This window comes from Coregonus clupeaformis, chromosome 37 (assembly GCF_020615455.1).
Source record: "Coregonus clupeaformis isolate EN_2021a chromosome 37, ASM2061545v1, whole genome shotgun sequence".
In the NCBI taxonomy this organism is placed as follows: Eukaryota; Metazoa; Chordata; class Actinopteri; order Salmoniformes; family Salmonidae; genus Coregonus; species Coregonus clupeaformis.
Genome location: NC_059228.1, coordinates 5,169,551 through 5,188,631, shown reverse-complemented (window position 1 = coordinate 5,188,631; position 19,081 = coordinate 5,169,551). Strand labels below are relative to the sequence as shown.

Sequence of the window (19,081 nt, the reverse complement as noted above, 5' to 3'; positions counted from 1 at the left end):
CCGGCCGTAACGGGATATAATAATAATATAATAATAATAATAATAATATGACACTGTTTATAGTTTATGGTAATATACTGTATGCCTCAAGTACATCCATGTATGTATCCCTAAGTCACACTGTATCATGTATCACTCAAAGTGTGTTTATCATTGTAACTTGATTTACTGAAGCTGTGTCTAATAAAGGGATGAAAGCAGAGAAAATATGTTTTTTCATGATTGTTATTATAAAGTGTTACCCATTCATTCATTCAAAGGGCGGAAAATTTAGAAAGGACGTGATAACTATTTTAAGACAAAAGGTTTGGAATGGATATACAGTGAGGGCAAAAAAGTATTTGATCCCCTGCTGATTTTGTATGTTTGCCCACTGACAAAGAAATGATCAGTCTATAATTTTAATGGTAGGTTTATTTGAACAGTGAGAGACAGAATAACAACAAAAAAATCCAGAAAAACGTATGTCAAAAATGTTATAAATTGATTTGCATTTTCATGACGGAAATAAGTATTTGACCCCCTCTCAATCAGAAAGATATCTGGCTCCCAGGTGTATTTTATACAGGTGACGAGCTGAGATTAGGAGCACACTCTTAAAGGGAGTGCTCCTAATCTCAATTTGTTACCTGTATAAAAGACACCTGTCCACAGAAGCAATCAATCAATCAGATTCCAAACTCTCCACCATGGCCAAGACCAAAGAGCTCTCCAAGATTATAGACCTACACAAGACCTACACAAGGCTGGAATGGGCTACAAGACCATCGCCAAGCAGCTTGGTGAGAAGGTGACAACAGTTGGTGCGATTATTCGCAAATGGAAGAAACACAAAAGAACTGTCAATCTTCCTCGGCCTGGGACTCCATGCAAGATCTCACCTCGTGGAGTTGCAATGATCATGAGAACGGTGAGGAATCAGCCCAGAACTACACGGGAGGATCTTGTCAATGATCTCAAGGCAGCTGGGACCATAGTCACCAAGAAAACAATTGGTAACACACTACGCCGTGAAGGACTGAAATCCTGCAGCGCCCGCAAGGTCCCCCTGCTCAAGAAAGCACATATACAGGCCTGTCTGAAGTTTGCCAATGAACATCTGAATGATTCAGAGGAGAACTGGGTGAAAGTGTTGTGGTCAGATGAGACCAAAATGGAGCTCTTTGGCATCAACTCAACTCGCCGTGTTTGGAGGAGGAGGAATGCTGCCTATGACCCCAAGAACACCATCCCCACCGTGGAAACATTATGCTTTGGGGGTGTTTTTCTGCTAAGGGGACAACTTCACTGCATCAAAGGGACGATGGACGGGGCCATGTACCGTCAAATCTTGGGTGAGAACCTCCTTCCCTCAGCCAGGGCATTGAAAATGGGTCGTGGATGGGTATTCCAGCGTGACAATGACCCAAAACACACGGCCAAGGCAACAAAGGAGTGGTTCAAGAAGAAGCACATTAAGGTCCTGGAGTGGCCTAGCCAGTCTCCAGACCTTAATCCCATAGAAAATCTGTGGAGGGAGCTGAAGGTTTGAGTTGCCAAACGTCAGCCTCGAAACCTTAATGACTTGGAGAAGATCTGGAAAGAGGAGTAGGACAAAATCCCTCCTGATATGTGTGCAAACCTGGTGGCCAACTACAAGAAACGTCTGACCTCTGTGATTGCCAACAAGGGTTTTGCCACCAAGTACTAAGTCATGTTTTGCAGAGGGTTCAAATACTTATTTCCCTCATTAAAATGCAAATCAATTTATAACATTTTTGATGTGTGTTTTTCTGGATTTTGTTGTTGTTATTCTGTCTCTCACTTTTAAAATAAACCTACCATTAAAATTATAGACTGATTATGTCTTTGTCAGTGGGCAAACGTACAAAATCAGCAGGGGATCAAATACTTATTTCCCTCACTGTAGGTCCTCTGATGAAATACCACTACCAATCCACATCACCAGTGATAAGGTGTTAATACATGTAACGACACAGCCCAAATATGCAGGTAGTGACTAGAGGAACTCAGGCAGGTAAATACAGAGGAACTGAGGGCAGGGTTTCAGGAAGTTAGCCAAAATGAATAACATTGTTTTTAATGCACTATAGGCATATAATTACATTTTAATGTGACCTTTGAATGTCATTCATTTGTCTTGTAAATATTAACAAACAATATACTCAGTCATTTCAGTGGTAACCTTCAATGACAAGACTATCGTTATGTGAGGAGATGGAGTAGGAATGCATAATTGAGAACCCAGAACCAAATCCCACATGCCTGCTGGCCAGCTACATGATTTGGTTACTCATATGGCTGTAACTTACTTGTTTGTTTTAACAGTCTGTCACCAGAGACTAGAATGTACACTGCACTGTGCTGAAAATAGTACTGTATTCCTAGGGGGGAATATTACACAAAATATTCCCTCTTATCCTGAATATGAATGTTAAAGGCCCAATGCAGCCATTTCTATATCAATATCACACAAAGGGAAACCCAGCCGCGAGCTGATCACAATCTCAATTGCACTCCACACTTCCCTTTCCCACCTGGACAAAAGGAACACCTATGTGAGAATGCTGTTAATTGACTACAGGTCAGCGTTCAACACCATAGTGCCCACAAAGCTTATCACTAAGCTAAGGACCCTGGGACTAAACACCTCCCTCTGCAACTGGATCCTGGACTTCCTGACGGGCTGCCCCCAGGTGGTAAGGGTAGGCAACAACACATCTGGCACGCTGATCCTCAACACAGGGGCCCCTCAGGGGTGCGTGCTTAGTCCCCTCCTGTACTCCCTGTTCACCCACAACTGCGTGGCCAAGCACGACTCCAACACCATCATTAAGTTTGCTGACGACACAACAGTGGTAGGGAGGAGGTCAGAGACCTGGCAGTGTGGTGCCAGGACAACAACCTCTCCCTCAATGTGAGCAAGACAAAGGAGCTGATCGTGGACTACAGGAAAAAGAGGGCCGAACAGGCCCCCATTAACATCGATGGGGCTGTAGTGGGACGGGTCGAGTTTCAAGTTCCTTGGTGTCCACATCACCAACAAACTATCATGGTCCAAACACACCAAGACAGTCGTAAAGAGGGCACGACAACGCCTTTTCCCCCTCAGGAGACTGAAAAGATTTGGTATGGGTCCCCAGATCCGCAAAAGGTTCTACAGATGCACCATCGAGAGCATCCTGATCAGTTGCATCACCGCCTGGTATGGCAACTGCTCGGCATCCGACCGTAAGGCGCTACAGAGGGTAGTGCGTACGGCCCAGTACATCACTGGGGCCAAGCTTCCTGCCATCCAGGACCTATATCCTAGGCAGTGTCAGAGGACGGCCCTAAAAATGGTCAAAGACTCCAGTCACCCAAGTGATAGACTGTTCTCTCTGCTACTGCACGGCAAGCGGTACCGGAGCGCCAAGACTAGGTCCAAAAGGCTGCTTAACAGCTTCTACCTCCAAGCCATACAACTGCTGAACAATTAATCAAATGGCCACCTGGACTATTTACATTAAATTAAATATTCTAGGCTATGTCGCCGCACTCCTAATATCGCACAGCAATACTGTAGCCTACCCATACTGTCACATACAGGTTACTGGTCTAGCATGCTTGGCTATTGAATGAGCGATTGGTTAATGGTAGCTTTCTATTTGTTGTGTAGCAGGAATAATTTTAACCAGTTACGTCCAAAAATTTGATGTCCTGAAATATGATTATGATTTAGGCCTATATAATAAAAGCTTAAAGCTACAGTCTGGGATCCGGTCATTTCAATTATAAATGTACACCAAGGTAATTCTTTGTCATACCTCATTTTAGGAGGATCAGATGGTGACAGGGGTCTCAGCAGGGTCAGGCAGCCAGGGAAGACCAGTCTGTGATGGAGGTGTGGTGAATTTTTGCAGATACAACGCTTTCTTTTCTCTGTGCAGAAAACACTGCACAAGCCAGATGCTATTTTAAGGCAGTCTGACAAACCTCCAAAGTTGATTTCCAAACTGTATCAAGGGTTGATAGAGGCTTTTCTCAATGACACAAAACAGGTAAAACAAAAATGTGAGGGGAACCTGATAGAAGCTATTGATGATGATGAATGGAAACATATGTTTGAATGCCCAGTCATGTTCATGTCATCTCAGACATAAATTACTGCAGTTTAAGACCATCCATAGAACGTACTACTGTATATGCCAGTGAAACTGAATTACATGCACTCAGAAATGTCATTCCTCTGCTAGAGGCTGGCTGAATACTGGCGAAGAGTATGTTCATTTGTCTCAACATGTCTACAGATTCTCCATTCTCCCTGTTGTTGTTTGCTTGGAAATGTTAATACTGGAGACTTATCCGAAGAAACTGTGTAACCAAGCATTTATAGCGGCTAAGAAATGCATTGCCATTAATTGGAAGGTTGGTTATCTTCCTACAATGTCAAGTTATGTATCACTAGATTTTATTTATTACAAGATTAAGGGTATACTGGGCAACTTTCATAAGGCCTGGATGACTTATTTGGAATACAGTACGACTAAAGGAGTCTGTATTGAAAACATGCACACATCAGGGGAGATATCTATTTAGGCAATCCCTAGCTGCTGGGCTGCTCAGTCCTGGTCCTGCCATCCTGTGGGTTGTCACTTTGGCCTTGGCCCAACACACCCAAAACTAATAATGAATGTTTCACTAAGATCCTGAAGCTGAGTGAGGTGTGTTGGGTTGGGGCGCTGCAGGGTGGTGGACGCCTGGGGACTGGACAGGGCGACACATCTATATTGCGGGCAAGTAAAAAGAGCTCTACAGTACTATGAGATTAATTATATGGAGGATTTGCTTTTTCTGTGTGTTAATGTATATTTGAGGTGTCTGTAGGTTTTGATTTTTGTTTCGAAAAACCTTCCCTTGGGAATAAAAAAAATTAATGTTGTAAACTGGGAAGGAAATTGTGTTGGGAGAGAGTTGAGTTATTGACTAGACTGGTGGGGGTCTGGCGTGCAAGCGGCTCGGGCTGGCTGGTCGGTCCGGCTGAAATTTGATATAGAGGATGTCTTAATAAAGACAATCAAAAGTTTAAAGAGTTGTTCATTTGTTAGGCTATTGGTTAAAGGTGCAACACTATTTATTATTGAATTACCTTTGATCTAGTTCAGTCTTATTAATCACTTAAACATATTTAATAATCTTACCTAGCTTGATGACTGTGGGCATTGTTGCTTAATTTTTGTTCGAAATAGAGACGGCATATTGGATTGTGTAAAAATGCAGGAAATTAGCTTTAGATGCCCAAAACAATGCGGAGGACCCCCCACCAGGTTATGGTCCCCCCACTTCTAAAACCAAAGCGGCACCCCAGTGAGGAAACGTCAGTCATCATCAAGCGTCCTCATTATCTCCCACATCACATCTGCCAAAATGTATAAACTGTCTTCTGATAACCAGACGTGATATTTTAGAACAGAAATAACATTCTTAGTAATTGCATTCTAGTTTTGTAGCTTTCCGTGCTAACATGAAGGACAATTTGCCCAAAGTCTGTCTGTTCTACCTTCAAAGGCCTCAGGCTACTATCAAAAACCCTTATTTACCCACCCAAAGCCAGCAGCTAACTCTGGGGCATATCCTAACTTCCACTTAAGTCATATTTTCACTATGTCTCCCATTGACATCAATGCAAGTCTAAGTGAAGACTTGACTTAAACGGATTTGCCTCTGTGCTTATAACAGACATAGCAAGTGAAGAACCTCAGTCAACTGCGCTTAAGTGAAAGTGTCTTTATTGATACCATTACATAAATCAATAGCAGAAACTAGGCAAAATATAATATATACTGTATATCAAACCACACCGATGATGTGCTAACAGGGACAGGTATGGTTACTTCACACCCCTCAGACTCAGATCACACGCTACTACTTACATAGTGCACTACTTTTGACCAGCGCTATACGTGATAGTGCCCTATAAAGGGTGTGATTTCAGATGTGCCGCAGTTGCTATTCAGTCAGTCTGCTGAAGAGAACAGAGGAGAGAGGGCTGTTGGAGAGAACATGATTGGATAGTTGAAAACATTATACAGTTAAGTCTGGTAATGTCTGAATGGATTTAGTGACAGTTTGGGAGTTAGGAAAGAGAGGGTTGATCCTGCGGACTTGTTGTGGGCTGCTCAACTTTGTCATGGAGCTCTGGAGAGACCCCTGGTGGTGAAACTATCTGCACCAAGTTATGTACATAGAAACCAGAGGAATCGTTCATCACTGTCAAATCAAATTTTATTTGTCACATGCTTCCTAAACAACAGGTGTAGGCTAACAGTGAAATGCTTACAGGTCCTTCTCCAACAATGCAGAGTTAAAGTTTACTATATATAGAAAGCGAGAAATGCAGAACTCGTTCAACCTAGGTCCCGATGGATTTTACATAGATTTTATTTTTAAGTAATCCTTTTTCTAATATATTTTCTCTATGGTGCTTTCTTCCTAATGACTTGACTGAAAATCATGTGAAGTTACTTATGAGAAACGTATGAAACACCATGTGAAAATAATGTAATTCTCTAGTCTTTTCAGACATCTGAATGTTGATAGTGACATTGGAGTGAGTTATTGACAAGGTGAAGTATAGTTGAGATGACATAGCCGGAGCAGCCTAGCAAAGTCTACAAAATGACATTGGGGGCAAAGGCATAGATATTGTACATGAACTTGCGAACTCATTAACCAGGTTTCCATCCAACCATTTCATGCGGATTAATTCCCTGACGCATAACAAAAGGTGTCGACCGGGCTGATGGAAACAGGAAATGCCGGTACAATTTTATAAAACGCTGACAGCCAATTTGTTTGTTCGAAATGGTGGGATCTTTTGGTCTCCAAAATTAATTGTGCAAAAAATGGGGGTGAAACACCTTTATGCGCAAATATTGATATAATAACCATAATATTGAAGTAAACTTGGGAGTCACGCGGTGATATGGTATGTGGTTCTCCCACTACGACTTGGGAAACCATGTTGTTTAAATTAGGCTACAGATTAAATACATTAAGATTAACTTCACAGGGTGGTGAATGTGCAAGGTGATGAGCTTGATGCTCCTTTCCAATAAATATTGAGGGTCTTATTCTGGTGACATGATCGATGCTTGGCTGCAATTTGACAAATAAAATAATATCGCTCTTCTCCATAATAATCTCATCATGTAGGTAGCCTACCTGCACTGTATCTGGGAGCTGTTGGCTAGAGTACACATGTCAAGACCAGAGCGTGCACATTTGCTATATAACGCAACAATGTGTGACAAAACCATTAGTAGAGTTGAAAATGCAATGGAAACCCATTTAACTTGTATTTTTCATTCGGTACATGGGAATTTAACTGCAAAAGTTATTTTTATGTGCACTACGTCATCACGCGCAGCCTTTTATCAGCAATAACTCAGTTTGATGGAAACATCTCTGGTAGGAAAATGCGCAAATTGTTTTATGCAGATTTTAGAATACTCGCATGAAAATCTGTCGCAAATTGAATGGAAACCTAGCTATTGACATCGATATAAAAAAATAAATATGTTGTATGTTGAACCAAAATTCATGGCCAAGCTCTCGTGAATGGTGGTTGTACCCTTGAATGTAATTTCCAAACAGTTAAAAAATGATTGTTTTTTTGTACCTTTACATTAGAGAGATGCCTTAGGGTGTTGATCTAAGGAAGAATACATAGAATTACAATTATACAGAAACTACCTTAAATATACAAGCACAAAGACACACAAAAACATAAGAGGAAAAAGCACACAAAATGATTCTTAATACAAACAAATAGCATTTTGTGGATCAATATTTAAAAGGATCTTGCAAAGTAGCTTCTTGGTTTGTAGCTTTCAAAAATAGTGATTATTATTGGGAAATGCAAGCCAATACAAAATGTGTTTTCTTATATCTTACAATGCCGTGTCAAAATTGTCTTCAAAAGTTTTCGTAGCATATCAGAGAAGAAAAAAAAGACATGTCTGTACTGTCTGAGGAGTGGACATGAGGTACTGAGCAGATAAGTAGACAGGGAGTTGGGAAGGGTCTCAACTGGCACTCTATCCTCTAGATCAGTGATTCTCAACTGATGGGTCTCGCGGGAGGTTTTGAATGGGTTGCGAGTGTCTGAGTTAAAAATAAATACATACTCCAGCCTGAAGTTAAACAACAAACAATTATAATGAACCTATATTTAAATAATTTAACCTCTGAACTATTTTTCTTAAATCACAGTATTTTCAATAGAGTTATTAGCAGCACTATTTAGCAGATTTGGTTGATTTTGTGGTCTCAAACAGTGAGCTTAACATTAATCAAGAATATGGTCAAAATTGAATAATTGACAATGAAAAAGGTGGGACTGTTGTTCCCTTATCATATAATTGGTACACTTACTATCAATATAGCATTCAAAATAGTTTGCATTTTAGCAACAAAAAACACAATGCAAATATTGGACCGCGACAGACAACCTGGTTCAAATTGGGTCCCCAGGCAAAACCAGTTGAGAACCACTGCTCTATATAGTGCACTACTTTTGACCATAGCCCTATGGGTCATTGTCAAAAGTAGTTCACTACATAGGGAATAGGGTGCCATTTAAGGCTTGGACATTAAAGAGGTGGCTTTTCCCTTCAGATAAGAATCACTGGGATTCGTTATAACATCATAACCATGTCTGACACTGACAGGCGACATACTGCATCAGGCATAGACAATACAATATTACATAGATGTAGTAATCATAATGACAATACAAATGATCTAACAGTAATATTTATAGTTATATACCGTAGATTCTCCTCTACCGTCACAGGTTTCTGATGCTTTACAATTTCTTTATATAAGCCATAATAAAAAGAAAATACACCAGCAATTCATAAGAAAAATAGATTGAAGTTAGTGGAAAACAGTCTAAAGAATATTCTGGGGTGTTTTTTTGTTTTATTTGTTTGCTTGTCCGTTTCATTTTTAGAAATTGATATAAAAATAAAAAATGTAAATCAAACTAAAAACATAGAAAATTAAAACCCACTTCTGTATGGCCTGGTGCTCTGGTCCAGGTGGGGAAGTTGGACCTCTCTCCAGTACCTCAGAGTGTCTGTGTGTGTGTGTGTGTGTGTGTGTGTGCGTGAGTGCGCGTGCGAGCGAGAGTTGTGTGTGTATGTGTTGGGTGCGTGTGTGCGTATGTTTTAGGTTTAGTGTAGTGGTTCTCAACTCCCGTCCTCAAGCTCCGGCAGTGTACAGGTTTTTGTTCCAACCAGGTCCTACAAAACAAATAATTTAGTTTTTAAAAACTGAACGTTGGATTTATGCTGTAGTGCACACAATACGTTTTACTCTGCTAAAATCTAAGAGATAATAAATAAAGCTAGGTATTCCTTCCCTGTGAGGTGAGCACAACAGAAATAGAGGTACGTTGTCAAGGCAACAAACCCAGAGACCCGAGGTTGGAACAAGAACCCGCCAATATGTCCGCCAGCAAAATGGCCACCATGGCTAGCACTGTGATCATAAAAGGCCGAACCCAGCTCTGTCTCAAACACTGACCAGTAAGCACAGGCACACACACACTAACAGAACAGAGTCAGGAATATAGCTGATGAGCAAGGGGAGCCAGGAGGAGAAGAGGGCCGGGGTTGACCACCACTGAGCATGTGCGAGAGAGAGCGTGCGTGGGATTCATTTTGCAGCTAGATGAGTAGCGTATCTGGGTGGTGAGTTACGGTTTATGGTTGTGGCTCTACTGTGCGTCGTTCTTGCTGTCCTGGCTGTTGGGCGTCTTGTTGTTGTTCCAGGGGGAGTGTGCGCCCCCCAGAGCGGGGGAGCTACCAAAACTGTCCTCGTCCTCCAGGCCCCCCGCTCCGTTGGCCGTGTCGAACTGGCCGTTCTCCAGCCGCGTGATCAGACGCTCATCCTCGTCTCCGAACTCCCCTCCCATCAGAGTGGGCTCGCCCACCATCATCACGTCCTAGAGAGGGACAGCAAGGGCCGGAACATTATCCCCATAACCACGGGGGAGAACCGAGCATGGACGATCCCAAAGGACTTCGAAAATGGGATGGATGGGGCTGGGACTACCGTCGTTACTCGTAATGGTGGATTTTGGGCTAGATGACACCATAATTTAAGATTAATATTTTACATAACCTTTAGGTCCTTGAAGGCCTAAAATGATATGGACATTTTAAAATAAAGCTTTTCGGTACCTATGAAAATAAGGATAACTCATGTTTCAGTGTCTGATCTTCAGTGACTGTGTCCATCCATGCTCACCCCACTCACAACCAGACATATCTCTGGGTTTCAGGCACACAGCCCAAATATTCAACACCATCTACAACAGGCCCAATGCCAGCCTCTGTTCCAGGGATTTGGGTAGTATTGCCCTTCCCCCATTGGTCAGCGGTGGGCAGCCCTGATCCTCGAGTGCTGCATCATGGGGGTTTTCATTCCACCTCGGGTCTCATTGGCTCACTTAACCAACCAATAGCACCTAAGCTGTCTGTGAATTCTAAGTTTTTACAGGCACAGTGGTAGTAGCTGGTTTTAAGTTCGTTGGACGATGAAGCGGATTGAGCGGCATGCCTCTCACCTGCTCTAGGTAAAAGTTACCCCTAACCACAGACCTAGAATCAGATTGGTGCATCTCCACTCCTAACTTTAACATTTAGAGGGGTGATATAGTATCTGATCCAGGACCAGTGGTAATGTCTACCTCCTGTATGTGTGTGACCCATAGGCCAGAGGACCAGGGACTGCCCAGCACTGGCTCATGTCAGACAGGGAGTCTTTGGCATCATAAACATAATACACTTCCACCATTCCCCAATACCCATAGCCTACTTCCCCAATCTGATCCTAAACCCAAAAGGCCCCACCTCCACCCTTCTTCCTCTCAACCCCATATCCTGCCTTCCCCCACCTCCCACAAACCTGCCTTAAACCCCTCCCCCCCCCAAAGGTTATGTAGATGGGATGCTTACAGGTACCTGTGTGGAGAGAGGGAAGTTGTTAGCAGGACTCTTCTTCTTGCTGTTGTTGTTTCCCCCTCCAGCGCTCATGTTGCTGCCACCAGACATCTTCCTTTTCCTCCGCTTGTTGGGCGCTTGTCTGGCCGGCTCAGCTGGAGAGAGAGCGAGGAGGAGAGGTGTAACAGATCTGCAGTGTGTGTGTGTGTTGGGGCTTGTATTACTATCCTCATGGGTACCGGAAATCCCAAAGGTCCCCACAAGGATAGAAAAACAAGGACAAAGGCTATTTTAGGCTCAGGGGTTAGAATTAGGGTTCGGGAAAATAGGATTTTGAATGGAAATAAATGTTAGGTCCCCACAAGGATAGTAAAACATATGCTGTGTGTGTAAGAGAGAGAATCGGATTAATCTGTGCACTTCAGGTGTGATAGGCCACCAAGCTAAAGGTCTCAATTGTCAAGTAAGGTTACTTATCATGCAAGTGTGGTTTACCCGACATTAGGGATGGGCATGAGTAAACGAAGACTCGAACGGACGTCAAAGCTCGATCTTTAACCAGAAAAAAAAAAAAAACATATTGTAAAACTATTTGGTGGAATGTCCTTTGTGGCTGCCCGAACGTTAAATGTTTTTTATTGTCTCTTGAATACAACATTACTTTGCTTTAACTCTAGTGTTCTATTTGTGGGACACAACAAAAAAGAAACCAAGCCAAGCATCACACAGTTCTTCTCCCTAAATTCCCTTACCCCTTCGTGTCTCATTCACTCAATTGCATTCCGACCACTCCCTACCAATGTTCCCTCAATTTTTGGGGGGCACTGAGCAAATTTCAGGTCTGCTGAGCGCAAACTTCAACATTGTGAAAATTCTGTGCAACTTCTGGAGCCTGTTTACTGTGAACACTGAGGCTGTACCTGCTTTAAGTTACAGTTATCAGTGGCCAAATAGGCTGCTGTGGCTAATTGATCATAATGCAGGCCTACCAGAGAGGCCTACCATCAAAAACAATGGAGAAAATGCATCTCATAACATTTTAACGCGGAAACAGCTGTTCTTTCATTCAGCCTACAGTAGCAGCCGATGTGTGGTGCTCAATGTAGGCCTACATTCCATGAGACATTTGCAAAAACATGTAATCAAATAACATTTTATTGGTCACATACACGTGTTTAGCAGATGTTATTGTGGGTGTAGCGAAAGGCTTGTGTTTCTAGCTCCGACAGTACAGTAATATCTAACAAGTAATATCTAACAATTTCACAACATATACCCAATACACACAAATCTAAGGAATGGAATTAAGAATATATAAATAAATATATGGAGGAACAATGTCAGAGCGGCATAGGGACCACCCATACACAAAAATGTATGCACGCATGACTGTAAGTCGCTTTGGATAAAAGCGTCTGCTAAATGGCATATTATTATTATTATTATTATAGACTAAGATACAGTAGAATAGTATAGAATACAGTATATATATATATATATATATATATATATATATATATATATATATATATATATATATATATATACACATACATACACACACAGTGGAGAGAACAAGTATTTGATACACTGCCGATTTTGCAGGTTTTCCTACTTACAAAGCATGTAGAGGTCTGTAATTATTATCATAGGTACACTTCAACTGTGAGAGACGGAATCTAAAACAAAAATCCAGAAAATCACATTGTATGATTTTTAAGTAATTAATTTGTATTTTATTGCATGACATAAGTATTTGATACATCAGAAAAGCGGAACTTAATATTTGGTACAGAAACCTTTGTTTGCTGTAGGTCTTGACCAGGTTTGCACACACTGCAGCAGGGATTTTGGCCCACTCCTCCATACAGACCTTCTCCAGATCCTTTAGGTTTCAGGGCTGTCGCTGGGCAATACAGACTTTCAGCTCCCTCCAAAGATGTTCTATTGGGTTCAGGTCTGGAGACTGGCTAGGCCACTCCAGGACCTTGATATGCTTCTTACGGAGCCACTCCTTAGTTGCCCTGGCTGTGTGTTTCGGGTCGTTGTCATGCTGGAAGTCCCAGCCACGACCCATCTTCAATGCTCTTACTGTGGGAAGGAGGTTGTTGGCCAAGATCTCGCGATACATGTCCCCATCCATCCTCCCCTCAATACGGTGCAGTCATCCTGTCCCCTTTGCAGAAAAGCATCCCCAAAGAATGATGTTTCCACCTCCATGCTTCACGGTTGGGATGGTGTTCTTGGGGTTGTACTCATCCTTCTCCCTCCAAAAACGGCGAGTGGAGTTTAGACCAAAAAGCTCTATTTTGGTCTCATCAGACCACATGACCTTCTCCCATTCCTCCTCTGGATCATCCAGATGGTCATTGGCAAACTTCAGACGAGCCTGGACATGCGCTGGCTTGAGCAGGGGGACCTTGCGTGCGCTGCAGGATTTTAATCCATGACGGCGTAGTGTGTTACTAATGGTTTTCTTTGAGACTGTGGTCCCAGCTCTCTTCAGGTCATTGACCAGGTCCTGCCGTGTAGTTCTGGGCTGATCCCTCACCTTCCTCATGATCATTGATGCCCCACGAGGTGACATCTTGCATGGAGCCCCAGACCGAGGGTGATTGACCGTCATCTTGAACTTCTTCCATTTTCTAATAATTGCGCCAACAGTTGTTGCCTTCTCACCAAGCTGCTTGCCTATTGTCCTGTAGCCCATCCCAGCCTTGTGCAGGTCTACAATTTTATCCCTGATGTCCTTACACAGCTCTCTGGTCTTTGTCCATTTGGTCCATTGTGGAGAGGTTGGAGTCTGTTTGATTGAGTGTGTGGACAGGTGTCTTTTATACAGGTAATGAGTGGAGAACAGGAGGGCTTCTTAAAGAAAAACTAACAGGTCTGTGAGAGCCATAATTCTTACTGGTTGATAGGTGATCAAATACTTATGTCATGCAATAAAATGCAAATTAATTACTTAAAAATCATACAATGTGATATACATACATACACACATACATACATACATACATACATACATACATACATACATACATACACACATATATACATACACTGCTCAAAAAAATTAAGGGAACACTTAAACAACACATCCTAGATCTGAATGAATGTACTAATCTTATTACATTCTTTTTTCTTTACATAGTTGAATGTGTTGACAACAAAATCACACAAAAATTATCAATGGAAATCAAATTTATCAACCCACGGAGGTCTGGATTTGGAGTCACCCTCAAAATTTAAGTGGAAAACCACACTACAGGCTGATCCAACTTTGATGTAATGTCCTTAAAACAAGTCAAAATGAGGCTCAGTAGTGTGTGTGGCCTCCACCTGCCTGTATGACCTCCCTACAATGCCTGGGCGTGCTCCTGATGAGGTGGCAGATGGTCTCCTGAGGGATCTCCTCCCAGACCTGGACTAAAGCATCTGCCAACTCCTGGACAGTCTGTGGTGCAACGTGGCGTTGGTGGATGGAGCGAGACATGATGTCCCAGATGTGCTCAATTGGATTCAGGTCTGGGGAACGGGCGGTCCATAGCATCAATGCCTTCCTCTTGCAGGAACTACTGACACTCCAGCCATATGAGGTCTAGCATTGTCTTGCATTAGGAGGAACCCAGGGCCAACCGCACCAGCATATGGTCTCACAAGGGGTCTGAGGATCTCATCTCGGTACCTAATGGCAGTCAGGCTACCTCTGGCGAGCACATTGAGGGCTGTGCGGCCCCTCAAAGAAATGCCACCCCACACCATGACTGACCCACCGCCAAACCGGTCATGCTGGAGGATGTTGCAGGCAGCAGAACGTTCTCCACGGCGTCTCCAGACTGTCACGTCTGTCACATGTGCTCAGTGTGAACCTGCTTTCATCTGTGAAGAGCACAGGGCGCCAGTGGAGAATTTGCCAATCTTGGTGTTCTCTGGCGAATGCCAAACGTCCTGCACGGTGTTGGGCTGTAAGCACAACCCCCACCTGTGGACGTCGGGCCCTCATACCACCCTCATGGAGTCTGTTTCTGACCGTTTGAGCAGACACATGCACATTTGTGGCCTGCTGGAGGTCATTTTGCAGGGCTCTAGCAGTGCTCCTCCTGCTCCTCCTTGCACAAAGGCGGAGGTAGCGGTCCTGCTGCTGGGTTGTTGCCCTCCTACGGCCTCCTCCACGTCTCCTGATGTACTGGCCTGTCTCCTGGTAGCGCCTCCATGCTCTGGACACTACGCTGACAGACACAGCAAACCTTCTTGCCACAGCTCGCATTGATGTGCCATCCTGGATGAGCTGCACTACCTGAGCCACTTGTGTGGGTTGTAGACTCCGTCTCATGCTACCACTAGAGAGAAAGCGCCGCCAGCATTCAAAAGTGGCCAAAACATCAGCCAGGAAGCATAGGAACTGAGAAGTGGTCTGTGGTCACCATCTGCAGAACCACTTCTTTATTGGGGGTGTCTTGCTAATTGCCTATAATTTCCACCTGTTGTCTATTCCATTTGCACAACAGCATGTGAAATGTATTGTCAATCAGTGTTGCTTCCTAAGTGGACAGTTTGATTTCACAGAAGTGTGATTGACTTGGAGTTACATTGTGTTGTTTAAGTGTTCCCTTTATTTTTTTGAGCAGTATATATATATATATATATATATATATATATATATATATATATATATATATATATATATATACATACATACATACAGTGGGGGAAAAAAGTATTTAGTCAGCCACCAATTGTGCAAGTGCTCCCACTTAAAAAGATGAGAGAGGCCTGTAATTTTCATCATAGGTACACGTCAACTATGACAGACAAAATAAGAAAAGAAAATCCAGAAAATCACATTGTAGGATTTTTAATGAATTTACTTGCAAATTATGGTGGAAAATAAGTATTTGGTCAATAACAAAAGTTTCTCAATACTTTGTTATATACCCTTTGTTGGCAATGACACAGGTCAAACGTTTTCTGTAAGTCTTCACAAGGTTTTCACACACTGTTGCCTGTATTTTGGCCCATTCCTCCATGCAGATCTCCTCTAGAGCAGTGATGTTTTGGGGCTGTCGCCAAAGATTTTCTATGGGGTTGACATCTGGAGACTGGCTAGGCCACTCCAGGACCTAGAAATGCAGTGTGTTTGGGATCATTGTCATGCTGAAAGACCCAGCCACGTTTCATCTTCAGTGCCCTTGCTGATGGAAGGAGGTTTTCACTCAAAATCTCACGATACATGGCCCCATTCATTCTTTCCTTTACACGGATCAGTTGTCCTGGTCCCTTTGCAGAAAAACAGCCCCAAAGCATGATGTTTCCACCCCCATGCTTCACAGTAGGTATGGTGTTCTTTGGATGCAACTCAGCATTCTTTGTCCTCCAAACACGACCGAGTTGAGTTTTTACCAAAAAGTTATATTTTGGTTTCATCTGACCATATGACATTCTCCCAATCCTCTTCTGGATCATCCAAATGCACTCTAGCAAACTCCAGACGGGCCTGGACATGTACTGGCTTAAGCAGGGGGACACGTCTGGCACTGCAGGATTTGAGTCCCTGGCGGCGTAGTGTGTTACTGATGGTAGGCTTTGTTACTTTGGTCCCAGCTCTCTGCAGGTCATTCACTAGGTCCCCCCGTGTGGTTCTGGGATTTTTGCTCACCGTTCTTGTGATAATTTTGACCCCACGGGGTGAGATCTTGCGTGGAGCCCCAGATCGAGGGAGATTATCAGTGGTCTTGTATGTCTTCCATTTCCTAATAATTGCTCCCACAGTTGATTTCTTCAAACCAAGCTGCTTACCTATTGCAGATTCAGTCTTCCCAGCCTGGAGCAGGTCTACAATTTTGTTTCTGGTGTCCTTTGACAGCTCTTTGGTCTTGGCCATAGTGGAGTTTGGAGTGTGACTGTTTGAGGTTGTGGACAGGTGTCTTTTATACTGATAACAAGTTCAAACAGGTGCCATTAATACAGGTAACGAGTGGAGGACAGAGGAGCCTCTTAAAGAAGAAGTTACAGGTCTGTGAGAGCCAGAAATCTTGCTTGTTTGTAGGTGACCAAATACTTATTTTCCACCATAATTTGCAAATAAATTCATTAAAAATCCTACAATGTGATTTTCTGGAGAAAAAAAATCTCAATTTGTCTGTCATAGTTGACGTGTACATATGATGAAAATTACAGGCCTCTCTCATCTTTTTAAGTGGGAGAACTTGCACAATTGGTGGCTGACTAAATACTTTTTTTCCCCACTGTGTGTGTATATATATATATATATATATATATATATATATATATATATATATATATATATGCACGCACCACTTTTACATTATTTATTTTTTCAGAATTTTCTGAAACAAGTTACTTTTTTCATTTCACTTCACCAATTATTTACATATTTATTTTTGGGGGTCATTTTAGCAGACGCTCTTATCCAGAGCGACTTACAGTTAGTGAGTGCATACATTTTCATACTCGCCCCCCGTGGGAATCAAACCCACAACCCTGGCGTTGCAAGAGCCATGCTCTACCAACTGAGCTGCAGGGGACTGTTTGTTTGGACTATTTTGTGTATGTCCATTACGTGAAATCCAAATAAAAATCCATTTCAATTACAGGTTGTAATGCAACAAAATAGGAAAAACCCAAGGGGGATGAATACTTTTGCAAGGCACTGTATACCTGGGCTAATAACTCACTTACTAGCAAAGAATATGAACAAATGTACACACCTGGCTACACGCAGCTCTTGCTTTGATCTCAAAACAAGTGCATCTACTCGCGACCACTGATGCTGTAAACACGGCCTAGTTCAAAGTGAATGGCACAGATCCATACGTGGCAATGGTTCATTTGCATATAGGGACACTGCAGCTCTGATTGGTTATGGTGCACCGGTCTGTGTATAGTATGGGTTTGAGACGTGCCTGTCAATGCAATAGAATCCTACTCCAATGCGCTCTGACTACAAGAAAATCTCTTGCATAGTTAGTTATGTTTCGGTATGTTGCATTGAAAGTGGTTAATATTGCGTTGATTCAATCACAATTCGCACAGTGGAGGGAAACGTTGATAGTGTTAACTAAAGGGGAAAACTAGAAAGTTGAGTTAAGTTCAATCTCGTGCTTCTCTGAATGGGCTGATATTTCTACTGCACTGCAGTCCCGGGAGCTTCGCGCCCGTGCACAGCTTAGAGGGAACATTGCTTCCAAAACACACACACACACACACGTGTGTGCTGAGTGCGCACACAAGCTCCCGTTTGGCCTACAAAAATAAAAGCCTATAAAAACATATGATGGGATACACAAGCTACATTCAAAGCCAAATGACGACAGTTTTATCACAAATTCAAAATGGACTGGTTGATTGAAGTAGGAAAATATGTGTTCCAACAACGAGCTGCAGTTCTGGCGTAACTGTGTCCAGTCTATTTTCCGCTTAGGCTACTTTGCGAACTACTAGCGCCATTTTAAAACTGGTTAGCCTAGGCTAATACCCCCCTAAACATAGACAGGTTCCACACTGAAAATACGCAAACACAGTTTGATAAAGACAAAGAGCGTATTTTTCATCAGAATCCTTAAGCCTAAGCCTACTCACCAAACAGATGTCATGGACGTAATTAATCACCATGCAGTGCTCAATGTGAAATTGTTAATCCATTTTGAAAAAGAAAAACAGGCAGAATAAACTAAATCGAACGTCTGTACATCGAAAAGACAGATTGTTTTGTAACCCTGAATTATTTTCTTCTTTCAACTCGCCAAATTGAGCCCCGTTTCAAATTACCATAACTGTTCCCGACAGTTCGCAGTTTTTTCATTTCTGTTATATTACATGTTTCGTTTTTTACAATAAAATAGGTGTCTTGACTGTGATAAGGGATCGTGAAATAAGAGCATCTTGTCTGCTAAATTAACAAAGCAAGGCTATGCCATTGCATAGCCATAGGCTTCTACAAGCAAGCGCCACTGCTGATGATACTGTTCCACAATATAATATAACCAGTTGATATTACGGTTTCAATAAATTAACCTGAATATGGGTCAATTTAGCAATTAAGATTTGTTATCTGTAATGGTTATGAT

At 42.4% G+C, this 19,081-nt stretch overlaps 1 protein-coding gene across 7 annotated transcripts in view; it reads right to left on the bottom strand.

The window, feature by feature from the left end:
• Window positions 1-7,657: 7,657 nt before the first annotated feature.
• The window catches only part of LOC121553753 (LIM domain-binding protein 1-like), a 50,269-nt gene continuing 38,845 nt past the window's right edge, over window positions 7,658-19,081 (bottom strand). For 4 of the 7 annotated variants that reach the window (XM_045211498.1, XM_045211500.1, XM_045211501.1 and 1 more), the window contains 2 exons: window positions 11,007-11,146; window positions 7,658-9,991 (listed from right to left, as the gene is read on the bottom strand). In XM_045211498.1, the coding sequence (XP_045067433.1) occupies window positions 9,764-9,991; window positions 11,007-11,146 (368 nt within the window). In that variant the 3' untranslated portion in view covers window positions 7,658-9,763. The remainder of the gene's footprint in view (window positions 9,992-11,006; window positions 11,147-19,081) is intronic. The other 3 variants (XM_045211499.1, XM_045211503.1, XM_045211505.1) reach the window with 3 other exon arrangements.